The sequence below is a fragment of the Aotus nancymaae genome, unplaced genomic scaffold, assembly GCF_030222135.1.
Source record: "Aotus nancymaae isolate 86718 unplaced genomic scaffold, 86718_ANA_hifiasm-v0.15.2.pri h1tg000072l, whole genome shotgun sequence".
Taxonomy (NCBI): domain Eukaryota; kingdom Metazoa; phylum Chordata; class Mammalia; order Primates; family Aotidae; genus Aotus; species Aotus nancymaae.
In genome coordinates, this window is record NW_026988487.1 from 135,170 (window position 1) to 163,005 (window position 27,836).

Genomic DNA, 27,836 nt, shown 5'->3' on the forward strand with positions numbered 1-27,836 from the left:
TTCACTGAAAAAAGCAGATTACAAAGTAGTATGAATAGTGATCCCTTTTTTGTTGTTAAAAAAGAAATGTATGTAAAAGTCTGAAATGATATAAACCAAAGTGTTTATAAGTGAACTTAATTTTCTTTTTTGTTTAGCTTATTTTGTAAAGTTGTTGACAAGTTATTTGTGTAATTTTAATGATTATTTTAAAATATCTCCTAATTTAAATGTTCACCGAATACTGATGCCAAGTGCTGCGATATGGTTTCAAAGGAGGTTTAGAGTGTACTTTTCACTAAGCACTAAATTTCTTTGTTATGTTTTCAAATGTGTAACCAATTTTAAACTGATGTAAGTTGATATGTAACTTTTTAAGATGAATAAGTAACAATGTGACTTTAGCAATTTTATAGGAAAGGAGAAAATGCATTTTAGCCAGATACATTTATATCTCGTTGATGAAAATGTCTTAGTTGTTACTTCAGAAACAAGGAGCCTTAGATTGGAGTTGTAATTATGCATATATACATATGTGTATATATACACAAAAGACATTGTTTTCTGAATTAGAACAACAGAGTGACACAAAGTCACTGTGTGGTACATATGTTTAAAGGATTAGTGTAAGTAAATAATCAGCGATTTCAGTGTTACATTTAATAACTTTAGGAAATATTTGTCTTTGAAATCAAGTTGCGTAGGCCCTTTCTAAGATTCACCAGTGACTATTATTATTATTATTTTGTTTGTTTTTGTTTAAGACAGAATCTCACTTTGTTGCTCATGCTGGAGTGCAATGAGCAACAATTTCAGCTCACCGCAACCTCTGCCTCCCGGGTTCAAGCAATTCTCCTCCCTCAGCCTACCCAGTAGCTGGGATTACAGGTGCACGTCACCATGCCCAGCTAATAATTGTATTTTTAGTAGAGACAGGGTTTCACCATGTTGGTCAGGCTGGTCTTAAACTCCTGACCTCAGGTGATCCACCCTCCTTGGCCTCCCAAAGTGCTGGGATTACAGGCTTAAGCCACTGCACCCAGCCTAATTTTTGTATTTTTAGTAGAGATGGGGTTTCACCATGTTAGCCAGGCTGGTCTCGAACTCCTGACCTCAGGTGATCCACCCACCTCCACCTCCCAAAGTGCTGGGATTACAGGTGTGAGCCACCTCGGCCAGCCAGTGACTATTATTAACAGAATGGAGAATTGAGGGAAGAATTATTACTATTCATGTATTTATTGTAGTCCTATTAATTATGTAAGACTTGGCCAGGCCCAGTGGCTCATACCTATAATCCCACCATTTTGGGAGGCTGAGGTGGGAGGATCACTTGAGACCAGGAGTTCAAGACCAGGTTGGGCAACATAGACAGACACTGTCTCTACAAAAAAAATTTTTTTTCCACTTTATCTGGGTATAGTGGCTCTGTGCCTGTAGTCCCAGCTACTCAGGAGGCTGAGACAGGAGGATTGTTTGAGTGCAGGAGTTCTGAGGCTGCAGTGAGTTATCATCATGCCACTGCATTCCAGCCTGGGCAACAGAGCAAGACCTTGACTCAAAAGAAAGACATTAATTCACTGCTTATTTGAGTATTATACAGCACATAATTGGTAATAGTAATGCCACCTACTTTTTTTGTGTTGGGATTACAGATGTGAGCCCCCACACCCAGCCTATATTCTTTTAAAAAGTTAAAGTATTAATGTAGCTTTAAAATTTCATAGTAATATTTTTCTATTCCTTTAAAACTGAGTGCTGACTTTTTTTGTTCAAAATAATAAAAAAGGAGATGAAAATGAAGACTTTAAAACTATTTAAGCTTTAGTTCTAATAAAGTAAGTGGTGTCAGGCTTGATGGCTCACACCTGTAATCCTAGCACTTTGGGAGGCCAAAGTGGGTGGATCACATGAGGTCAGGAGTTCGAGACCAGCCTGGCCAACATGGCAAAACCTCGTCTCTACTAAAAATACAAAATTAGCTGGGCGTAGTGCACATGCCTGTAATCCCAGCTACTCGCCTGTTGAACCCAGGAAGCAGAGGTTGCAGTGAGCCAAGATTGTGCCATTGCACTCCAGCCTGGGCCACAAAAAACTTTTGAAAATATGGAGAAACAGCTATTGCATATCAAACTATCAATCTCTTCATTTAAGAAAAAAAAAAAAAAAGCTCTTCCTTGCTTTAATTTCCTTTCTTCCTTGTCTCTTGCACTTTGTTTTTCTGACCAGGATAAATTTTTGAGACAAGAAGAATGGCATCCAGAATAAATACCAGTTTCACTTTGATTCCCAACCAGAAACATAAACGTAGTAATCGTCGAACCAGCTGTTACTCCAAGACCCTTGGCTCAGGCTTTCAACCCATATCAACATTTGGAAATTTTAAAGTCTTACCATTGGAAATATTCCAAATAATTTTAAAATATTTGTCAGGTGAGGTTTGGAAACTTATGAGTAGCCTACATAAGACACTAGAATATTTTAATTTTTCCCAAGAACCAGTTTGTCATCTTAGGCCATGCTAAAATGTTAATGACATGCATGTTAAGTTTATTTTCTAAAGTTTTGTTATTGTCACTTAAGGAGTACAATGAGAAAGCACAATACTTAAATTATTTTTTTAATCTTCCTTTGAACACAGCAGTACTTAAAACTCTTGAAAGCATGCCTGTAATTATGACATAGTACCTTGATTGGTAAATCCAAACATGTTTCTAATTCATTGAGAACTGGATTTAAAACAATTTTAAGATTTTTTCCTTTTTTCCCACTGAGATGATGATGGTAATAGTGATGATGATTGAGTTAACTTATAAGTTAATAGACTGTGTTAATAGTGACATTCTTGCATTTAAACCATTGATACATACATATATATATATCTATATATTTCTTTTGGTAGTGAAGGATATCAGCATGCTAAGCATGGTGTCTAAAACAGTCAGCCGCCATATTGTTAATTATATATCAACCTCATCAGGAAGCAAAAGACTTTTACTACAGGACTTTCATAACCTTGAGCTGCCTGGCAGGAGACAAGACTCTGCTATACTGGAGCACTACAGATCTCTAGGTAACTTACATAATGAGAATTACAAGTAAAGAACTATGCTTAATTAAGAGAAATTTAGTATACAATTGTGTAAGGCCAGTAGGAAATTGAATTTTTCTAAAATGTGCCTGTTTCTATGATGCTTTTACTCTTTAATGTGAGAACACTCCCTTAACCACAGTTATTTTTAAAGGTGAGAAAATGCATTTTGATGTAAAGTGTCAGTTCTTTTGATTTCATATAGATACAACATCATCTATGCTTAACTCTAGTGGCTTACCAGTTTAGGAAGTTGATGTATTTTCTATGCTTCACTTCCTGTGGATTGAATGAGTTTTATCTCTTTTCCCTTTCAACCATAATCTAGTCCTTAAAAATAGAAATTTAAACACATTATTCTGGAAGATTATTTATCCTCTCACCAGAAACTATGCTTTTTTTAAGTACCTTTACTATTAAGTCATTACGGTATAATTAAACTGACCTTATCAAAGCAAAGTCTGTATAATCTTTCTTCCTTGATTTATAATCATTTATGTCTTTTACTCCATTCATTGATTTCATTGTCCCTGAGAGTGCTGATGTAAACTTCTAATTTTGACTTGACTAATAACACCAATTTCATTATGAAACCACTTTATAATTCATCAAAGCATGGCAATAAAGCCAAGTATCAAGATGGTATGATTTAAATAAAGGCATAATAGTAAGTTAAGTGAATACTGCCTTTTAGTAGCCCAAGGATGCTTAGATTTAAGATAATAAGAGTATGTGGATATCATCAAATACATCAAAATGTATTTGATGATTACCTGTGTATTTAATAAAACCAAACAAAAGAAAAGTATGTGATCTGATTACAATGTTGTTGGTTTCAATATTTATTATTAGATTTAGTTAAGCCTGTAACACAATGTGGAAACTACTTTTTCCTACTTCTCATTGTAAATATCATTTTTCAGCCAGCCACTGTGGCTCACGCCTGTAATCCTAGCACTTTGGGAGGCCAAGGCAGGCAGATAGCCTGAGGTCAGGAGTCTGAGACTAGCCTGGCCAACATGGTGAAACCCTGTCTCTACTAAAAATACAAAAATTAGCTGGGTGTGGTGGCGGGCACCTGTAATCCCAGCTACTCAGGAGGGTGAGGCAAGAGAATCTCAGGAACCCTAAGCCAGGTTTGCAATGAGCTGAGATAGTGCAACTGCACTCCAGCCTGGGTGATAGAGTAGGACTTCATCTCAAAAAAGAAAAAGGCTAGGAAAAAAAAGAAAAAGAAAAAGGCTGGCGCAGTGGCTCACCTGTAATCCCAGCACTTTGGGAGGTCAAGGTGGGTGGATCACCTGAGGCCAGCAGTTTGAGACTAGCCTGGCCAACATGGTGAAACCCGGTCTCTACTAAAAATACAAAAATTAGCCAGGTGTGGTGGTGGGTGCCTGTGATCGCAGCTACTCGAGAGGCTGAGGCAGGAGAAACTGCTTAAACCTGGGAGGCGGAGGTTGCGGTGAGCCAAAATCTTGCCATTGCATTGCACTCCAGTTGGGTGACAAGAGCAAAACTCCATCTCAAAAAAAAGAAAAGAAAAGAAAAAGGAAAAAAAATTATCACATTAATTGTAGAGAAAGTGATACTTGGATAATATATTAGAGCTTATACTTTGGTTTTGATCTGAAAGAAATTTTCTCCCTGATCAAGCCTCAATTGCTTAAACAAACTAACAAAAACAGTAAAAAGTACAAATATGTATCGGTCTTAATAGCTAGCTTTTTAAAATGGTTTTATTCATGTAATGATTTCAACTTTCCATTTAATTTTGATGCAAACACTTGGTTTATGACTGATTCTTTAGGTAAATGTTTGATATACTTACCATTTTCTCATGTCATTCTTACTCGATCTGTTGTTTTCACTATTTTTTTTTTCTTAGATGGGATCTTGCAGTGTTGCCCAGGCTGGCCTTGTACTCCTGGGCACAATCGATCCTCCTACCTCAGCCTCCTGAGTATCTGAAACTACAGGCATGTGTGACTGCATCCAGCCTTATTTTCAGACATTAAAATAAGATTTTCAGAATCCTGTGCTTTGGGCCAGGCGCAGTGGCTTATGCCTGTGATCCCAGCACTTTGGGAAGCTGAGGTGGGAGGATCGCTTGAGCCCAGGAGTTTAAAACCAGCCTTTCCCAGGCATCAGAGAGGTATTCAAAAATAAATAAATAAATAAATAAAACTAGCCTGGGCAATATAGGGAGACCCCCATCTACAAAAAATTAAAAAATTATCTGGGCATCATGGCTCCATACACCTGTTGTCTCAGCTACTCAGGAGGCTGAGGTGGGAGGATTACTTGAGCAGGCTGCAGTGAGTCAATTGTGACATTGCACTCTGGCCTTGGCAACAGAACGAGAACCTGTCTCATATATGTATATATAATATATATAATATTTATTTATTTATTTTATACATATATATATATATATATATATATGTATCTCCTATGCTTTGAAGGTTTTTTTTTTTTTTTTTTTTTTTTTGAGACAGTCTAACTCCGTAGCCCAGACTGGAGTGCAGTGGCACAATCTCGATTCACTGCAACCTCTGCCTCCTGGGTTCAAGCGATTCTCATGCCTCAGCCTCTCCGGTAACTGGGATTACAGGCATGCACCACCATGCCTAGCTATTTTGTGTTACTAGTAGAGACAGGGTTTCACTATGTTGGCCAGGCTGGTCTCGAACTCCTGTCCTCAAGTGATCTTCTCTCTTCAGCCTCCCAAAATGCGGGGATTACAGGCATGTGCCACCGTGCTCAGCCAATTATAAATTTTAATTTGCTTCTTCATATAAAACAGAGCAGATGGCCAGTGTGGAAATCACGTTACATCTGACTCTATTTTTGTGGGAAGAACTTTAAAAAAGTTAGTCTCTAAAGGGTACAGCAGAGCACCTGTGGGTTTTTTTTGTTTTTTTTTTAAACAGCCAGTATTGGGTTTCATGGTAAGTTGTAATCCTTAAAAATAGGAGTTTTATATTAGGCAACCAACATACCAAAATAAGGCTGGATGCAGTCACACATGCCTGTAGTCCCAGATACTCAGGAGGCTGAGGCAGGAGGATCAGTTGTGCCCAGGAGTAGAATTCTAAGAATTAATGCCTAGAATTCTTTAGTTATGATATGCTCTGGAACTGGATACCAAAGTATGAAAGGGAAAGAACTCAACTTAAAAACCAAACACTGAAAAATTTATTTTTTTTCTTTCCCCTTAGTTGTCATGTTTGAAAAATGTCTTTTTATATACAAAAATAAAGAGGGCTTATGTTTAAAACTCAATTCTATTCATGTGTTACTCAAACATAGCAACTTCTAAAAATAAGTTAGACTGCTATAGATTCTTCAGAATGATATAAACTAATTATAATCTTATGTTAAAAAGTAAATACGGAGAAGATGAAAGCTGAAGAAAGTCATGAGGTTCAGGTATATATTTTCCTACCATATCTCTTATTTTTAGTTTGAGGACATTTGCCCTCACAGGAATGTTAACAACGTATTGCCATTTTAGGAAAATAGAACGTTTAAAGTTAGAGGAAACAAATCATACATTTCCTGTCACTGTAGTGCAAATTGCATATCTCACTGAGAAATTGAGGGTATTTTTCTTTTTAAAGTATCTTCACAAAATCCTATACATTCTTAACATGCAAGTCCCATAAAAGGATATCTTTGAAGGAAGAGATGGATATTTCATCCTAACTGGATACTTTCTGTGGGGGAAAAAAAAAAAAACTATCCTCTGAAATTTTAAGTACTTATGACTTAAATTTTTGTATTTGGAGAGAGGGATACAAAATCTGTTTTTTCTGCTCAATGTGATGGTTCACACCTGTAATCCCAGTGCTTTGGGAGGCCAAGGTGAAAGGATCACTTGAGCCCAGGAATTTGAGACCAGTCTGGGCAACATAGCAAGCCTCCGTCTCTAAGAAAAAAAAAATTTTTTTTAATTAGCTGAGCTTGCTGGCATACACCTGTGGTCCTAGCTACTTGGGAGGCTGAAGTGGGAGGATCGCTAGAGCCCAGAAGGTCAAGACTGCAGTGAGCCATGATGGCACACCACTGTACTCCAGCCTGGGCAACAGCGCAAGACCCCGTCTCAAAAAAAAAAAAAAAGAAAGAAAATCTGTTTTCTCATTCTTTCCGTGTTTTAGATTAACAGCTCTTAAAACAGTTTCCTTTGTGGACATGAGGTTAATTTCAAGATATACTGAAATCTGCTTTCTATGGAATAAAGACAAAATAAAATTTCTCTAGTGTGTCTTTGTCTTGTTATTTTATATTTTTGAATATACATGTTTTTCCACATGTCCTATAGTAGCAATTTCACAGTTTTTTGCAAGATTTTATGCCAAGGCCTCTTAGATTAGCATCAGCGTCACTTGGTAAATACCATAAGTGGTAAGTGTTTTTACCCTTCCTCCCAAACTTACTTTTAAAAACCACATCAACTCATAGTCCACTGTGATATACCGTACTTGACTTTCAGGAAACATTATTCTGTGCTCTACTGATATTCTTAAATTAGTTGTATTGTTGTCATTTTTTCTTGTGTCTCTTTACTCTCTTAGGTCTACTATTTAAAAGATGCACATTGCTGCTATCCACCAAGGAAAGGCTAAAGTACACTCATAAGATACTCACAGAAGTAAGATCATACTTCTAAATTGGTTTACAGTCTTGGTTTCCAGTAAAGATAATTTATTATCTTATGCTCATTTTACTCTATATTAGTAGGATTTCATGAATTAGCACTAAAAAATTGATTTGTGATAATCTAATACTTTACCAGGTACTTAGAGATTATATAATGTCAAAATGTAGTAATCTTTTACTTATTATAAAACAATTTCATATGTAACTAAGTACATCATTCAAGTTTATTAGGTTTCTCAGAGTATGAAGTTTATTTACACTAAATACAAATCCTAAGGAAGTTTTAAAGTAGTGATTTAGATATTGTGTTAAAGTGAAATAATTTCTGAATGTTGCAATTTTATTGTTTAAATGTATAGAAACACAGGAAAGTGTTTTAAATATGTAAAACGACAAACCTTTTATGATAATAGACTTGGAAATGTGTATCAATATGTTTGGGCATAGTCTCTTTATAAGACTCAGTTTTAATATACAAATCTAAGCACATATCCAACTCTGATGGTTCAGTTCCACACTCAGTGATATCCACTGTTTTTGATGCACTGACTTTTTCATGTCAGCATTTGCATTGAGTTCTGGTCTATATTATTGCAGCAGCTTCCCAGATGATCTTTCTGCCATCCAATTTATTGGATCCAAACCCTTCTGTGTGCTGAATCAAGATTAATCTTCCTAAGGCATCACACTCATCAACATAACTTTCTTTTTTTTTTTTGTTTTTTGAGACAGAGTCTTGCTCTGTCACCCAGGCTGGAGTGCCACAGTGGTGCAATCTCGGCTCACTGCAACCTCTGCCTCTCAGGCTGAGGTGATTCTTCTGCCTCAGCCTCCCAAGTAGCTGGGATTACAGGCACGTGCCATCACACTCAGCTAATTTTTTCTTTTTTAGTAGAGATGGGGTTTCACTGTGTTAGGATGGTCTCAAGCTCCTGACCTCATGATCTGCCAGCCTTGGCCTCCCAAAGTGCTGAGATTACAGGCATGAGCCACTGCACCCAGTCAACATAACTTTCTTGTATAAAAATCTTTTGTTGGGCACAGTGGCTCACGCCTATAATCCTGGCACTTTAGAAGTCCAAGGCAGGTGGATTACCTAAGGTCAGGAATTCAACACCAGCCTGGCCAATATGGCGAAACCTCATCTCTACTAAAAATACAAAATTTAGCCAGACAGGCCTGGTGGTGTCTGTAATTCCAGCTACTCGGGAGGCTGAGTCAAGAGAATTGCTTAAACCCAGGAGGCGGAGGTTGCAGTGAGCCAAGATTGCACCATTGCACTCCAGCTTGGGTGACAGAGCAAAATCTCCATCTAAAAAACAAAACAAAACAAAACACACTTTCAATGGCTACTCAATTTTTTGACAAGATAGGGTCCAAAGTCCATTGCTGGTCAAGTACAGTGGCTCATGCCTATAATCCCAGCATTCTGGGAGGCTGAAGCAGGAGAATCATTCGAGCCCAGGAATTTGAGACCAGCCTGGGCAACACAGTGAGACCACATCTCTACCAAAATTTAAAAAATAAACAAAAAAACAATTAGCCAGGTGCAGTGGCCCTGGCTGTGGTCTCAGTTATTTGGGAGGCTGAGGTGGAAGGATTGGCTTGAGACCGTGGGTTGGAGGCTCCACTGAATTCTGATCACGCCACTGCACTCCAACCTGGATGACAGAGTGAGATCCTGTCTCAAACAAACAAAAATAAAGCCCATTGCTGGTATTTAGTGTTTTCCCCACAATGCCACCTTACTTTCCACTTTTTTGAGCCTAATTAAACTGGTCATTCAAATAAACATTGTTGTACGTGCATAGTTTTGTTCTTTTTGTTTCTCACACCAATTCTTTCCATTCTTTACATCTAACTTTTAAGACGTTATTTCACGTTTTCTTCATAAGTTTTTCTGATCATTCCTAAATTTATCTTTATCCTGTTTTTTTGTTTGTTTGTTTGTTTGTTTGTTTTTGAGATGGAGTTTCACTCTTATTGCCCAGGCTGAAGTGCAGCGATGCGATCTCAGCTCACTCCTCCAGCCTGCAACTTCCACCTCCCAGATTCAAGCAAATCTCCTGCCTAAGCCTCCCAAGTAGCTGGGATTTCAGGCTCGCTCCACCATGCCTGAGTAATTTTTGCATTTTTAATAGAGATGGGGTTTTATCATGTTGGCCAGGCTGGTCTTGAACTCCTGACCTCAGGTGATCCACCTGCCTCAGCCTCCCAAAGTGCTGGGATTGCAGGCGTGAGCCACCGTACCTGGCATATCCTGTTTTCACATTGTCTGATATAGTCTTTACTCAGTCATCTTAACATTTATACATATTCTAACCTGAAATATTATAATAAATTCACATGTCTGTATCTTATTCTCTTAAACCGTGGACCAGGTGTGGTGGCTTACACCTGTAATCCCAGCACTCTGGGAGGCCAAGGCAGGTGGATCACCTGAGATCAGTTGTTCGATACTAGCCTGGCCAACATGGTGAAACCCCATCTCTACTGAAAATATAAAAAATTAGCCATGCATGGTGGTGCACATCTGTAATTCCAGCTACTCAGGAGGCTGAGGCACCAGAATCACTTGAACCTGGAGGCAGAGGTGCAGTGAGCTGAGATCGTGCCACTGCACTCCAGCATGAGCAACAGAGCAAGACTCTGTCTCAAAAAATAAAAATTATTATTATTATTATTATTAAATAAATTGTGAACTCCTTGAGAGTAGACACTTTTATACTTCTTTTATAATCCCCACCTATGTAACACAGTGTAGATCAGAATAGGTACAGAAAAAATTCTTGCTTATTTCCATTAAATTTGAATGTCAAACCATTGTTCCACCATTGTCAAACTATAGTTACACTGAAAAGGAGGCATTAACAATTTGTTCTCTTTACAGGTTTCCTGCTTTAAATTCAGTGGCTGTGCAGCTCCTATGCAGTGTTTAGGATTCACGTGTTATGGCATGTTTTTACAGGTACATTTTTTAATGAGAGAAGAAAAGGAATACCTTTTGAACTTCAGAGTATGCAATCTCTCTTTTCATAGGTTAATAAAGTTATAACAATCTTAAAAAGAGCAAAATAAAATTATAAAGATTGAGAATGTATTAATCTAATAGTGTGTTTGCTATCTCAGATTTTAATTTTGAGTTTCTCAGTGGTAAGAAAAAGTTTGACATTTATTTATCCCCCAAACCATTCTATATCCTGAATGAAGGTTATTCTTCCTAAAGAATCGGTATCCTTGGCCGGGCACGGTGGCTCACGCCTGTAATTCCAGCACTTTGGGAGACCGAGATGGGCAGATCATGAGGTCAAGAGTTTGAGACCAGCTTGACCAACATGGTGAAACCCCATCTCTACTAAAAATAGAAAAATTAGCCAGGCGTGGTGGCACATACCTGTAATCCCAGCTACTTGGGAGGTTGAGGCAGAATTGCTTGAACCCAGGAGACAGAGGTTGCAGTGAGCCAAGATCACACCACTGCAGATATCTATATCTGTCTATATAATGAGTTTAAAATCTTGGCCTGGTTATTTAAAGTGTGATATTAGTAATCAGTTGTATTATTTCAAGAACATTTTGACTAATCTTTTGTTGTAAACAAAGAAAATAATAATTAGCATTTATTCGGTGTACTATGTGCCAAACACTGTTCTAAGCAGTTTACATGTATTGACTAATTTAATTTATTTTTATTTATCTTTTTTTTTTTTTTTTGAGACAGAGTTTCGCTCTTGTTACCCAGGCTGGAGTGCAATGGCGCGATCTCAGCTCACCGCAACCTCCGCCTCCTGGGTTCAGGCAATTCTCCTGCCTCAGCCTCCTGAGTAGCTGGGATTACAGGCACGCGCCACCGTGCCCAGCTAATTTTTTGTATTTTTAGTAGAGACGGGGTTTCACCATGTTGACCAGGATGGTCTCGATCTCTTGACCTCGTGATCCATCCGCCTCAGCCTCCCAAAGTGCTGGGATTACAGGCGTGAGCCACCGCGCCCGACCCATCTGATTTTTTTTTTTTAACAGAGTCTTACTCTGTTGCCCAGACTGGAGTGCAATGGCATGATCTTGGCTCACTGCAACCTCAGCTTCCCAGGTTCAAGTGATTCTCCTGCCTCAGCCTCTTGAGCAGCTGGGATAACAGGCGCCCACCACCACACCCAGCTAATTTTTTTTTTTTTTTTTTTGTATTTTTAGTAGAGATGGGGTTTCACCATGTTGATCAGGCTGGTCTTGAACTCCTAACCTCAAGCGATCCACCCGCTTCGGCCTCCCAAAGTGCTGGGATTATAGGCGTGAGCCACCACACCTGGCAACATGTATTGACTAATTTAAATCTACAACAACCTTGTGAGATAGACACTGCACCCATAAGAATCTTGCTCTGCTCAGCCTACCAGCCCCCAACTCCTACCCACCCAGATTCCACGGGTTTAAGCCCTCCTACTAGTCCTCTTCCAAGACAGATTTTTCCTATTTAATTTTGTTTTTTACTTGTTTCTTTCTTTCTTCGGGACATGTAATACGTATGTATGTATTCATGTACAATTCCAAGGGTACAAAATGTATAAAGTAAAAAGTTAGTCTCTCTCCTTGTCCACTGAGTTCCCTTCACCAGAAATAATCACTGTTACAGTTTCTTGTATGTCCTCCTACAGGGAATAAGATTAATTTTTATTAATTAATTAATTTATTTCTGAGGCCCAGTCTCGCTCTGTCACCCAGGCTGGAGTGCAGTGGTGTGATCTCAGCTTACTGCAGCCTCTACCTCCCAGGTTCAAGCAATTCTCCTGCCTCAGACTCCCAAGTAGTAGGGGTTACAGGTATGTGCCACCATATCCAGCTAATTTTTGTACTTTTAGTAGAGACAAGGTTTCGCCATGTTGGTCAGGCTGGTCTCAAACTCCTGACCTCAGGTGATCCTCCTGCCTCAGCCTCCCAAAGTGCTGGGATTACAGACATTAGCCACCACAACTGGCCAGATTATTATTATTATTATTATTTTGAGATGGAGTCTCACTCTGTTACCCAAGCTGGAGTGCAGTGGCACGATTTCGGCTCACTGCAACCTCAGCTTCCTGGGTTCAAGTAATTCTCCTGCCTCAGCCTTCCAAGCAGCTGGGATTACAGGCGCCCGCCACTGTGCCTATTTCTTTTCTTTTTTCTTTTTTCTTTTTTGTTCTTGTTCTGAATAGTAATTTTTTTGTTGTTTGTTTTGTTAGTAGAGACAGGGTTTCACCATGTTGGCCAGGCTGGTTTTGAAGTCCTGACCTGAGGTGATCCACCTGCCTTGGCATCCCAAAGTGCTAGGATTACAGGCATGAGCCACTGTGCCCAGTCAGTAAGTTTTTTGGTTGTTCACATTCAAAAGTCATAAATAGCTGGGCACAGTGGTTCATATCTGTAATTCCAGCACTTTGGGAGGCCGAGGCAGGCGGATTATCTGAGGTAAGGAGTTCAAGTCCAGCCTGGCCAACATGGCAAAACCCCATCTCAACTAAGAAAAAAAAAATTACAAAAAGTCATAAATGCTCAGAATTGTCACACTGAAATTCGATCACTCTCATTTATAAGCAATATCATAAATGACAACTGGCGGGCTGAAAGGGGTTCTCTAGTCTTAAATCCATAGCATGGTTGTGAGTCAGATAGCTAAACTGTGTTTAGGGTTTTGCCCTTACTTTGTTATTTGCCTTATATTGTCAAAATTCGGGATTCAGTACCATTTAAATGTTGCTCAAACAAGCAAAAAAGCTCTCTCCATTGCACTCCAGCCTGGGCAACATAGCAAGATTCCATCTCAAAAAAAAAAAGTTCTCTAAAAAGATACTTCCTTTCCAACCAAAACAAAAAAACAAAAAAACAAAAAAAAACTGGATTTTGGAGATTTCCAAGTTTTGTTTATGTAAATTTATTAATTTCATACTTCTATAATGGATAAAAATTGTACATCACCTTAATCATGTGCTAAAAACAGTTACACTCATAAGATAGTGGTGACTTTTGTATTTGTTGTTGTTGTTTTTTTGAGACAGAGCTTCGCTCTTGTCACCCAGGCTGGAGTGCAATGGCATGATCTCAGCTCACTGCAACCTCCGACGCCTGGGTTCAAGCAATTCTTCTGACTCAGTTCCTGAGTAGCTGGGATTACAGGCACCTGCCACCACACCAGGCTAATTTTTGTATTTTTAATAGAGACAGGGTTTCACCATGTTGGCCAGGCTGGTCTTGAACTACTAACCTCAGGTGATCTGCCTGCCTTGGCCTCCCAAAGTGCTGGGAATACAGGCGTGAGCCACCGTGCCCAGTGTGACTTACGTTTCGATTTGATAGTCTGAACATCTGCAATGTTTCCTTTATTTTATTTTCCTCAGACCTTAACAGCAGGTTGGGATGAACTTGAGTGCCATCGTGTTTATAATTTCTTATGTGAACTGACCAATCTCTGCCGCAAGATGCAAATAGTTGTCTGCAGCAAACCAGGTAAAAAAAAAAATACAATTTGCACATAGTATTATACAGAGATTAAAATAGAAAAAAAACCAGAGTTTTAAAAATGTATTTAAAAATAATTTTGGCCAGGTCTGGTGGCTCATGCCTAAAATCCCAGCACTTTGGGAAGCCAAGGGTGGGAGGATCACTTTAGTCCAGAAGTTCAAGAGCAGCCTAGGCAACATAGTGAGACCTTGTCTCTACAAAAAATAAAAAATTATCCAGGCATGGTGGTGCATGCCTGTGGTCCCAGCTACTCAGGAGGCTGGAGGTGGAAAGATCACTTGAGCCTGGGAGGTCGAGGCTGCAGTGAGCTGTGATCGCACCACTGCACTCAGCCTGAGCAACAGAGTGAGACCCTGTCTCGATAAATAAATAAATAGTGGGTCATGTGCCGTGGCTCACAACTGCAATCCCGACACTTTGGGAAGCCGAGGCAGACAGATCACTTGAGGCCAGGAGTTCAAGACCAGCCTGGACAACATAGCAAGACCTCATCTCTACAAAAAATAAAAAAAATCAGCCTGGCGTGATGGCATGTGCCTGTACTCCCAGCTACTCAGGAGGCTAAAGTGGGAGGATCGCCTGAGCCCCTGAAGGTTGAGGCTGCAGTGAGCCATCATTGCACTATAGCATTCTAGCGTGGGCAATGGAGTGAGACACTCTAAGAAAAGCAAAGAAATAGTAATATACCATTTCGCATTCCATTGGGATGGCTAGAATCAGAAAGTTCATTTTAGATAGTGTTAGTGAGAATGTGACAACAATCCTCATATATTGCTGGAGGCAATGTATAACAGTGTAGCCACTTTGCAAAATAGTCTGACAGTTTCTCAAATGATTAAACATTGAGTTATCATATGATCCATCAATTTTACTTCTAGGTATATAGTCCCAGGAGAAATGAAAACATGTCCACACAGAAACTTGTGCATGAATGGTTTTATTGTCGTTGTTTTGTTTTGAGACATGGTCTAGCTTTATCACCCAGGCTGAAGTGCAGGGGCACAATCTTGGCTCACTGCAACCTCCACTTCCTGGGCTCAAGCAATCCTCCAACCTCAGCCTCCCGAGTAGCTGGTACTACAGGCACATACCAGCATGCCCAGCTAATTTTTTTGGTATTTTTTTGTAGAGATGGGGTTTCACCATGTTGTCCAGCCTGGTCTCGAACTCAAGTGATCTGCCTGCCTTGACCTCCCAAAGTGCTGGGATTACAGGCATGAGCCACTGCACCTGGCCTGCATGAATGTTAATAGCAGCATTATTCATATTAGCCAAAAGACGGAAACATCCCAAACGTCCATCAATGTGCCAATAGATAAACAAAATGTAGTAATACATCCATACCATAGAATATTATGTGACCATTAAAAAAAATTAAGTGGCCAGGCACAGTGGCTCACACCTGTAATCCCAGCACTTTGGGAAGCCAAGGTGAGCGGATCACGAGGTCAGGAGTTCAAGACCAGCCTGGCCAACATGGGGAAACCCCATCTCTATTAAAAATACAAAAAATTAGCTGAGTGTGGTGGCACGTGCCTGTGATCCCAGCTACTCAGGAGGCTGAGGCAGAGAATTGCTTAAACCCGGAAGGCAAAAGTTGCAGTGAGCTTAGATAGTGCCACTGCACTCCAGCACTCCAGCCTGGGCAACAGGGTGAGACTCCATCTCAAAAAAAAAAAAAAAAAAATGAAGTGCTATGGGGGTTGGGAGAGGGAGAGAATCAGGAAGAATAGCTAGTGGATGCTGTGCTTAATATCTAGGTGATGGGGGGTGGGGAGCAAGAAGAGGGATAACATTAGGAGAAATACCTAATGTAGACGATGGGTTGATGGGTGCAGCAACCCACCATGGCACATGTGTACCTATGTAACAAACCTGCATATTCTGCCCATGTATCCCAGAACTTAAAGTATAATAAAAATAAATAAATAAATATCTACATGATGGAATGATCTGTGCAGCAAACCACCATGGCACACATTTACCTGTGTAACCTGCACATCATGCACATATACCCCTGAACTTAAAAGTTGAAGAAAAAAAAAAGAATGAAGTGCTGATATATGCTACAACATGGATGAACGTTGAAAACACTGTATTAGGTGAAATAACCAGTCACAAAATACCACACACTATATTATTTCATTCATATAAAAATCCAGAATAGGGGCTGAGTGTGGTGGCTCATACCTGTAATCCCAGCCCTTTGGGAGGCTGAGGTAGGTAGATCACCTGAGGTTAAGAATTTGAGACCAGCCTGTCCAACATGGTGAAACCCCATCTCTACTAAAAATACAAAAAAATTAGCCAGGCATGCTGGTGACCGCCTGGGATCCCAGCTACTCAAGAGCCTGAGACAGGAGAATCACTTGAACCCAGGAAACAGAGATTTCAGCAAGCTGAGATCGCACCACTGCACTCCAGTCTGGCTGATGAGTAAGACTCTGTCTCAAAAAAAAAAAAAAAAAAAATCCAGAATAGGGAAATCTATGGAGATGGAAAGTAGAGTATTGGTTGCTTAGGGCCGGAGGTGGTAAAGGACAGAGAGTTAACAGGATGATAGCGAAAAGAATGAAATGTCTTTTTGAAGTGATGAAAATGTTCTACAATTGGCTATGGTGATGGCTGCACATATCTGTGAATATACTAAAAACCATTGAATTGTACATTTTAAATGGATAAATTGTATGGTATGTGATTTATATCTCAGTAAAGTTTTTGAAAAAGTAGTCCTGTATTAATCTAAAATTTTTGTAACCAAATGTGCTTTGTGATCCCAGCACTTTGGGAGGCTAAGGTAGGAAGATCACTTGAATCCAGGAGTTCAAAACCAGCCTGAGCAATAATAGTGAGATCTCTGTCTCTACAAAAAATAAAATTAGGCTGTGGTCCCAGCTATTTGAGAGGCTGAGGTGGGAGGATTGCTTGAGCTTGGGAGTTCAAGGTTGTGGTGGCTATGATCTATCATGCCGCTGCACTCCAGCTTGGGTGACAGAGCAAGACCCCTTATCTATCAACAACAGCAGTATAACATTTTTTTTCTTTTTTTTGAGACAGAGTTTTGCTTTTGTTACCCAGGCTGGAGTGCAATGGCGCAATCTCGGCTCACCACAACCTCCGCCTCCTGGGTTCAAGCAATTCTCCTGCCTCAGCCTCCCCAGTAGCTGGGACTACAGGCGTGCGCCACCATGCCCAGTTAATTTTTGTATTTTTTAGTAGAGATGGGGTTTCACCTTGTTGACCAGGATGGTCTCGATCTCTTGACTTCATGATCCACCCGCCTCGGCCTCCCAAAGTGCTGGGATTATAGGCGTGAGCCACTGCGCCCGGCCCCTTTTTTTTCTTTTTGAGATAGAGTCTAGCTCTGTTGCCCATGCTGGAATGCAGTGGTGATATCTCAGCTCACTGCAACCTCTGTCTCCTGGGTTCAAGAGGTTCTCCTGTCTCAGCTTCTCGAGTAGCTGGTATCACAGGCATGTGCCACCATGCCTGGCTAATTTTTTGTGTTTTTAGTAGAGATGGTTTCGCCTTGTTGACCAGGTTGATCTTGAACTCCTGACCTCAAGTGATCCTTCCACGTCGGCTTCACAAAGTGCTGGCATTACAGGCATGAGTCACCACACCCGGCCATAAAATTTTCATAGATGAGGCCGGGCACGGTGGCTCACATCTGTAATTCCAGCACTTTGGGAGGCCAAGGTGGGAGGATTTCAAGACCAGTCTGAAGGAGGAGTTCAAGACCAGTCTGGCCAAGATGGTGAAACCCCATCTCTACTAAAAATACAAAAATCTGCTGGGTGTGATGACGGGTGCCTGTAATCCTAGCTACTCGGGAGGCTGAGGCAGGAGAGTTGCTTAAACCCTGGAGGCTGAGGTTGCAGTGAGCCAAGATCATGCCACTGCACTCCAGCCTGGGCAACAAAGTGAGACTCTGTCTCAAAAAAAAAAATCTTTCATAGAGGAAAATTGTACTTTCAGTACAAAGTATATTAATGATGTATGTCTTTGACCTTTCTCTAAATTTATGTATTTTTAAATCCAAAATTGTACAAGAGTCTGATAAGCTTAAGCATGTCTTTTGATTGACCCATTATTCAAAGTAATGACTATAAATCAGGAAGGTAAGAGTAAGTAAGTAGATAGACAAATTATGAAGTTAGGGTAGTTTAAGAATAATCTCTTGGTTACTTCCTGTTTAGAAATCTAGTTTACTATCACTAACCATAATGGTTAATAAGTTGATCCGATCACTATTCAATATGCACAGCAGCGTTTCTAGGAAGAATGATTTACAATTCTTTTGCCTTCATAGGAAGTGCCCGAAAACTGGAGTTAAGGATCAGACTCTTCTGTAGGAATGTCCTGCTTGATCATTGGACACATCGAAGTGATTCTGCTTTTTGGTTGACACAAATATTAAAACCATGGCCAATGGTGAACCAGGCAAGATTACTGTACATCATCTTTGGGCCAATATCTCCTCAGGATGGTGAGCACCCATTTTTCAGGGATGTATGTTACATAACTGGTTCATTATTTTTACTTTAGGAAGCATATATATACACATACACACACACTTTTTTTTTTTAGACAGTCTTGCACTGTCACCCAGGCTAGAGTATAGTGGCATCATCATAGCTCACTGCAACCTCAAACTCCTGGGCTCAAGGGATCATCCTGCCTCAGCTTCCCTAGTAGCTGGGACTACAGGTCCATGCCACTACACCTGGCTAGATTTTTATTTTTTGTAGAGACAGGGTCCCACTTTGTTACCTAGGGTGGTCTCAAACTTCTGGGCTCAAGTGATCCTCCCACCTTGGCCTCCCCAAGTGCTAGGATTACATAAATGAGCCTCTGTGCCTGGCTAAGAAGCATACACACACAAACATACACAGACACAGACACAGACACACACACACATACACACACATTTTTTTTTAGACAGTCTTGCTCTGTTACCCAGGCTGGAGTGCAGTGGCACAATCTCCGCTCACTGCAGTCTCTGCCTCCCAGGTTCAAGCAATTCTCATCCCTTAGCCTCCTGGGTAGCTGGGACTACAGGCGCACACCACCATGCCTGGCTAATTTTTGTATTTTAAGTAGAGACAGAGTTTCACCATATTGGCCAGCCTGGTCTCGAACTTCCAACCTTAAGTGATCCGCCCACCTCAGGCTCCCAAAATGTTGGGATTACAGGTATGAGCCACCACATCCAGCCAGAAATGTTCATATCTATACTGTTACCAGGATTTACTTCTCATTATGAAAGTTAAAATGAAAGTAGCTTGTATAAGTAATGAGATTCCATTATGCAATTCACTTTCCTTTTTAAACAAGTCTTTATCATAAAGCCAACTATTCTGTCATAGCCTCGTTTTTCTTTCAATTCAGGACAGGTGGTTTGGCAGAAAATGATAGAAGAACCTACAGATGAATTCAGTCTGAAAGGTTTGGCTGATGCCATTAAGTTATTATATGATTCTGGCACTAAAGAGTGGACAGCAGATGATGTCATCAATCTTGTAGATGAACTATCAGGTAAAAAATGTATTTATTAACATAGAATAATAGAAATTTATTGTTAAAATACAGTTATAAAATTGTAAGGGTAATTCTACAGGTAACAAATGATGTGCCTGTTGGAAATTACTGAATGCTCTAAAATATTTAAAGAGTTTGGCATTATGTTTGAAGAGAATGCATATAATCAATTTCCTTTGCTTGCCAGTTTTATAAATAAATATTTATTATTATTATTTGAAAGCATCTTTGTTTAATTAGCTCAATTACTCCCATGTTGTAAAGTCTCAGAAACACCTTCCTAGGTTCTGTAAGAAGCCCTCCTGCAGGTAAACGAGAGGTGAAACAATTTTTTCCATTCCTGCGTAATCCTTTAGATTTTAAAGTTTACAAGTTTGCTTTCCTTGCACAGGATTAGACTGCTTTGCCTGCTGACCTATGTGTAGGAGAATTGCTTTGCTTATATTATTAGTATATTTGTAAGAGCCTCCATGACATGGCAGTAATCTGTCTCTGACTGGAAGCCATAATTGGAAAACTACAGCATTTTTTATGAGCATTTCCCTTGGCATTAATTGTACTTCCAATAAAGTGATATAATATTGCATGTGCTTAATGGTGTTTACTATAGCTGTTGTGTGATTTCTCATTAAATAATTGTTCTTCCTCTAATAAAAGTGGTTCCCCATGAGTGGCTTCTAGAGAATAATGCACGTCTCCTAATGCTAACTGGAAACAACATCTGTCTCACTTTCATGGCTAGTAAAGCTGTGAATGGACGAGTCATTGAACTGGCAAGGTTCATAGTCTTTTTGGCTTTGGTAAGTAAAAAATAAGTTTTTCCCTAGCAAGTTGTTTAACACTACAATTGACCTATTAGGGAGCTGAAGGAACTGAAATGTGCACAAAACATTTTGTAAAAATGAGTATTAAAGTATGTATTTTAAATGTTTCTGTTTCAAAATATTAAAACACATCTAATAAACTATAATATTTGGAATCATCCCTTCTATTAACCTCTCCCCACTTCAAGTCTGGATTGTCATTATACAGTTCTGCTAAGTTATATATATTTTTTAAAATTCCATTTTAAAGAAAACGTCCCATTTGATTTGCTTCAAAATAATCACTATGGAAGTGGGATGGGGAGAGGACTTGGGAATAAATGGGGGTAGAGTTGAAACAAGATTGGTAATTGTTGAAACTGGGAAGTGAATACTAGGAGTAGATATTACTCTCTCTAATTTTGTATAGTCAAAATGTTTCAAAATAAAAAGTCTTAAAAATATATTTAGTCTGGGCAGGATGGCTCATGCCTCTAAACCCAGCACTTTGAGAGGCTGAGGCAGGAGGATCACTTGAGCCCAGGAGTTCAAGACTAGCCTGGGAAACATGGTGAAACACCTGTCTCTATAAAAAAAATACAAAAATTAGCTGGACATGGTGGCAACATCTGTGGTCCCAGCTACTGAAGAGGCCGAGGTGGGAGGATTGATTGAGCCTGAGAGTTCAAGGTTACAGTGAGCCAAGATAGTGCCACTGTACTCCAGCCTGGGCAACAAAGCAAGACCCTCTCAAAACACACACACACACACACACACACAAGTACAAACATATAAAAATATTTAATATTCATTTGACATAGATTTATTGAGTATTTACTATGGGCCATAAATTATGAGATTCTAGGACTATGGAAATTAATAGAAAAAAATTCTGACTACAAGCTTTAAAATACTTTGTTTTTTTTGGGGTTTTTTTGTTTTTTTCTTAGAGATGGAGTCTCACTCTGTCGCCTAGACTATAGTGCAGTGTTGTGATCCCAGCTCACTGCAACCTCTGCCTCCAGCGATTCTCTTGCCTCAGCCTCTGAGTAGCTGGGATTACAGGCGCACACCACCACACCCAGCTAATTTTTGTATTTTTAGTAGAGAGGGGGTTTCGCCATGTTGCTCAGACTGGTGTTGAACTCCTGACCTCAAATGATCCACCTGCCTCGGCCTCCCAGTGCTGGGATTACAGGCATGAGCCACCGCACCCAGCCTGAAACAGTCTTTTAAGAAATACCAAGATAGGCTGGGCATGGTGGCTTATGCCTGTAATCCCAGCACTTTGGGAGGCTGAGGTGAAACCCCGTCTCTACTAAAAATAGAAAAAAATTAGCCAGGCATGGTGACGAATGCCTGTAATCCCAGCTACTCAGAAGACTGAGGCAGGAGAAGTGCTTGAACCCGGGAGGCGGAGGTTGTGGTGAGCCTAGATCACGCCATTGCACTCCAGCCTGGGCAACAAGAGTGAAACTGTTTCAAAAATAAATAAATTAAATAATAAATAAATAATTGTAAAAATTAGCCAGGCATTGTGGCATGCGTGCCTGTTATCTCAGTTACTCAGGAGGCTGAGGTAGGACAATCACTTGAGTCTGGGTGGGCAAGGCTGTAGTGAGCCAAGATAGCACCACTGCACTCTAGCCTGGGCAACAGAATGAGACCCCATCTCAAAAAATAAATAAGTAAATAAAAGTCTGGGTGCAGTGGTTCATGTCTTCCCAGTTATGTCATGTTATCCCAGTTCTTTGGAAGGCTGAACCCAGAGGATTATTTGAAGCCAGAAGTTCAAGACCATGCTGGGCAACATAGCAAAAGCCTCAACTCTATAAAACATTTAAAAAAAAAAAAAAGATTAGCTGGCTGTGGTGCTATATGCCTATCATCCTAGCTACTCAGGAGGCTGAGGAAGGAGGATCACTTGAGCCCAGGAGTTTGAAACTGCAGTGAGCTATGATCACACCACTGCACTTCAGTCTGCATGACAGAGGGAGACCCTGTCCCTAAAAAATAAGTAAGTAAATGAATAGGTGTTCACCAGGCAGATAGAGGGTGGCAGCAGATTATTCAAGGCAGAAGAGAAATGGGAGCATGTGACTGTATTCAGGACACTAAGCAGTTCAGTATGATTTCTGAAGGGTAAAATGTACAGAAGGGCCGGGCGTGGTGGCTCACACCTGTAATCCCAGAACTTTGGGAGGCTGAGGTGGGCGGATCACCTGAAGTTGGGAGTTCGAGACCAGCCTGACTAACATGGAGAAACCCCGTCTCTACTAAAATAAAATAAAATAAAATAAATACAAAATTAGCCAGGAGTGGTGGCGCATGCCTGTAATCCCAGCTACTCAGGAGGCTGAGGCAGGAGAATCTCTTGAACCCAGGAGGTGGAGGTTGCGGTGAGCTGCTGAGATCAGCCATTGCATTCTAGCTGGGGCAACAAGAGCAAAACTCCGTCTCAAAAAAAAAAAAATGTGCAGAAGAGTGGCAGAAGGTGAGGTTAGACATGAAAGGAGAGGCTAGGTAAGGAAGGGTTTTGTGGGCCATTCTGTGGAGCTTGAATGCATTTTCTTTTTTTTTTTTTTGAGACGATGTCTCACTCTGTTGCCCAGGCTGGAGTGCAGTGGCGAAATCTTGGCTCACTGCAACCTCCACTTTCTGGGTTCAAACAATTCCCCTGCCTCAGCCTCCTGAGTAGCTGGGATTACAGAAGCATGCAACCACTCCCAGCTAATTTTTGTATTTTTAGTAGAGATGGGGTTTCACCATGTTGGTCAGGATGGTTGGCCTTGGACTCCTGACCTCATGATCCACCCGCCTCGGCCCCCAAAGCACTGGGATTACAGGTGTGAGCCACCATACCAGGCCTGAACCCATTTTCTAATAGGGAGTTACTGAAAAGTCTTATGAAGGGGAGAGACAATTGGCTTTGTGTTTTTGGCAGATCACTTTGGCAGCACTATAGCAAATGGAATGGAGAGAAAGTCACTAGGGGTGGGGCAGCCTTATCTAGAAAGCCTTCTCTGATTAACATGTCAGTTCTGATCATTCAAGTTCTCTGAACTGCCTCTGATTTGTCTTCTCTAGTGTCATTTACTATTAGTGTCCTTAAGCCATTGTATATGTTGGGTAGGTCATCTCCCAAAAAGGACTGTAAGCTTTTTGAAATCCAGGATTGTGTCACATTTCTTTCATCATTCCTAGTACAGTACGTTACACATAATAAATAGTCAATAGATCACAGTACAATAGTACTAGTACGTTACACATAATAAATAGTCAATAGATCACAGTACAGTACGTTACACATAATAAATAGTCAATAGATCACAGTACAATAGTACTGTGCATTCCTTGCACAGTACTATTTTTGTTTATTTATTTGTTTGTTTATTTATTTTGAGACGGAGTTTTGCTCTGTCGCCCAGGCTGGAGTGCAGTGGCTCGATCTCTGCTCACTGCAACCTCCGGTTCCCAGGATCAAGAGATACTCCTGCCTCAGCCTCCTAGGGACTGCAGGCATGCACCACCACACCCAGCTAATTTTTGTATTTTGTGGTAGAGATGGGGTTTCACCATGTTGGCCAGGATGGTCTTGATCTCTTGACCTTGTGATTCGCCTGCCTCAGCCTCCCAAAGTGCTGGGATTACAGGCGTGAGCCACCGTGCCTGGCCTATTTATCTATTTTTGAGACGGAGTCTGGCTCTGTCACCCAGGCTGGAGTGCAGTGGCCCAATCTCGGCTCACTGCAACCTTTACCTCCTGGGTTCGAGCGATTCTCCTGCCTCAGCCTCCCTAGTAGCTGGAATTCCAGGCATGCACCACTACGCCCAGCTAATTTTTATATTTTTACTAGAGATGTGGTTTCACCATGTTGGTCAGGCTGGTCTTGAACTTCTGACCTCGTGATCCACCTGCCTTGGTCTCCCAAAGTGCTGGGATTACAGGCATGTGCCACTGTACCTGGCCCACAGTGGGTGTGGGTTTTGTATTTTAGTAGAGACAGGTTTTCACTATGTTGGCCAGGCTGGTCTCAAACTCCTGACCTCAGGTGATCTGCCAGCCTTGGCTTCCCAAAGTGCTGGGATTACCTGGCCTGTTTTCAATATTAGTTCTTGCATTAGTAAATAATATTCTATGATAATCTTAAATCAGGCTTTTATTTACTTCATACTTTTTTTCCTGTTAAAATTGTACCATTTGAAAGCAAAATAATATTAGATACAAGAGCATCTCCCATGTATAGACTCAGTATGGTGCCAGGTATCATAAATTATGTAAAATCACAAAACTATCATTGTTTATTATTGTTCAACATTTTCAAATTCTATAGCTTTCTTCACATGAAGATGTATAATGTTTTCTCATGTCTACATCAGGTGTGTGAGAAAGAACTGTACTGCATGGATTGGACAGTTAAAATGATGCAGAGAGTCTGTAAAGTCTTTAGCACTCCTGTGGAAAGAAATAACTTCCTACAGAATGTGGCAAATGCATTTGCATGTGTTACAATGGAAATGCTGCAATCAATCATGGGTGAGTAAGATATACTTGGTGCACAGGGTGTGCGTAAAAATGATCTCTAGTCTCCACCTAAAACAGAGATATTTTTCTATAACAGTTCAAAAAAAAAAAAAGCTATTTCTATGTTGACTTTTTTTTTTGAGATGGAGTCTTGCTCTGTCGTCAGGCTGGAGTGCAATGGCTCTATCTCAGCTCACTGCAACCTCCGCCTCCTGAATTCATGCGATTCCCCTGCCTCAGCCTCCCAAGTAGCTGGGACTACAAGCTCACACCACCACACCTGGCTAATAAACGGGGTTTCACCATGTTGGCCAGGATGGTTGGATCTCCTGACCTCGTAATCCACCCGCCTCTGCTTCCCAAAGTGCTGGGATTACAGGCCTGAGCCACTGCACCTGGCCTATGTTGACTTTAAAAAAAAAAAAAACTAACAGTAAATAGAGGGATCAGACTTTTTGTTTGTTTTTCCTTGAGATAAATTTAGTTCCTGGCTTTTGTCACTTTAAAAATCTGGTATTGTTTTAATGGAGAATATAAAGTTGAAGAGTCTACTCTGAAAGGAACCTCTTTTTCTTTCTTTCTTTCTTTTCTTTTCTTTCTTTCTTTTTCTTTTTTGACATGAAATTTTACTTCTGTTGCCTAGGCTAGAGTACAATGGGGCCATCTTGGCTCACCGCAACCTCTGCCATCCAGGTTCAAGCGATTCTCCTGCCTGAACCTCCTGAGCAGCTGGGATTACAGGCATGCGCCACCACGTCCAGCTAATTTTGTATTTTTCGTAAACATGGATTTCTCCATGTTGGTCAGGCTGGTCATGAACTTTCAGCCTCAGGTGATCCACTTGCCTCAGGCTCCAAAAGTGCTGGGATTACAAGTGTGAGCCAGCATCCCTGGCTAGGAACCACTTTCAATTTTGCACAGCAAAAATATTAACTTACTTATCAACTGTCATTAGCATAATAATATATTTGTATTATTTTACACCTTTATTAAGTAACCAACATGATAATTAACCCTATTTTACAGATGAGAAACTTATAGAAGTTACCTGACTTACCTAACTCATCTCTCAAAGTTAGAAGCAATAAAGCGTGGTCGACTATCCTTTTCTTCTGACTTCTAATCTACTTTTCTTATATAATTGCATGATTTCAGTAGTTAACCTGACTTAGTAAAGTCACTAACAAAAAGTCTTCTGTGGGATTTCCAGCTTTCTGGAATCCCCTCCCACACGGTGGGAACAAAAAATAAAAAAATAAAATAAAATTTTTTAAAAAAGCCTTCTGTTTAAATATTACTAAGGAAAATTAGAACATCTTATGTTTCAAATAAATTATATACTTACAGGGTTGGGGGATCACCTGAGGTCAGGAGTTTGAGACCAGCCTGGCCAACATGTAGAGACCTTGTCTCTACAAAAAATACAAAAATTCACCAGGCGTGGTGATGCATACCTGTAATCCCAGTTACTTGGGAGGCTGAGACAGGAGAATCACTTGAATTCAGGAGGTAGAGGTTGCAGTGAGCTGAGATGGTGCCACTGCACTCCAGCCTGAGCAACAGAGACTCTGTCTCAAAGAATTAATTAATTAATTAACTTTAATAAATTATATGCTTAAAATTTTAACTGTCGTTTTCCTTTCTCTACTACATATGGCATATAGGAGACCGTGATCAAGATGACAGAAGCTTCTTGAATTTGTTCCATCTTGTACATGCTCAGGCTAACTTCCATAAGGAGGTTCTATATTTGACCATGAATACTCCTCTGTCTACCTAAATACTCAGAAAGACTTGCCTTTAGAGAACCTCACTGAACTAATGATTAGAGGAGCGCTGCTTTTTCACTCAAAAAATAGCATCCATGGGACTTTTATCATCTAAGTCACATAAGAATTCAAAAGCTGCATAGAATTATAGAAGCAACTACTTACATCATTATTAATATAAAAATAACAGGCAAAATCAAGAATGTACTGAAATTTCTCTGGAAGACAAGCTCTGCCTCTCCAGGTTTTGGTCAACTTAACACCAAACCAAAGTAGAATGTTAACTGTCCAAGAATCTGGGACCAGCCAACCTCTATGTGTTAATTTTGAAGCAAGAAAAAATTCCATTTTATCGTTAGACCCAAATTCACTAAATAGTATGTATGTTCACTTTGCTTAAGTTGTATAGACATAGCCCAGAATATTTTGTGAAGATGTGCAATATGGTATTTGGAATGTGTAGAATACAAATCACGGTTTTTACCACCTTCTTGGCATATGATTACAAAGAACATTATAATTTGTTCATGTTTTACATGAACTAATGGATAATAAACAAAGTATATGTGTGTGTGTCTATAGATATAGAGATATATCTCTGTATCTATATAGAGATATATCTCTATATCTATAGACACACACACACAGAGGCATATATTTCCTTCTTTAAGATGAATCATATAAAAGGTCTATACATACAGGAAGGCATATATTGTCTCAATACAATCAAATCATCTTTTACTGGGGATTCAAATAAAATGTAGCAAACAAGAGAAAAATAAAATGAAAGAAAATAGCTATTCTGCTGCTAGCATCTTCACAAATAGTTTTTACTTCTTCCTAAAGCGTTTCTCCCTACCTTAAAAAGTGAGATTTGGTTGGGTGCAATGGCTCACGCCTGTAATTCCAACAATTTTGGAGGCTGAGACAGGAGGATCCCTTGAGTCCAGGAGTTGGAGGCTGCAGTGAGTTACGAT

The 27,836-nt window shown here is 40.1% G+C and overlaps 2 protein-coding genes across 2 annotated transcripts; both read left to right on the forward strand.

The window, feature by feature from the left end:
* The first annotated feature begins 2,231 nt into the window (after positions 1–2,231).
* FBXO47 (F-box protein 47) lies at positions 2,232–26,870 on the forward strand. Its single transcript, XM_012451924.2, has 10 exons — positions 2,232–2,412; positions 2,882–3,052; positions 7,645–7,721; positions 10,620–10,697; positions 14,098–14,206; positions 18,534–18,710; positions 19,613–19,759; positions 20,420–20,562; positions 24,946–25,102; positions 26,755–26,870. The coding sequence occupies exons 1-10, from the start codon at positions 2,232–2,234 to the stop codon at positions 26,868–26,870; spliced, it is 1,356 nt and encodes a 451-aa protein (XP_012307347.1).
* Positions 20,873–22,968, forward strand: LOC135270983 (protein MOST-1-like). The gene is made up of 4 exons (XM_064367698.1): positions 20,873–20,878; positions 21,813–21,860; positions 22,324–22,371; positions 22,900–22,968. Exons 1-4 carry the CDS (start codon positions 20,873–20,875, stop codon positions 22,966–22,968), a joined length of 171 nt encoding a protein of 56 aa, XP_064223768.1.
* Positions 26,871–27,836: the final 966 nt, after the last annotated feature.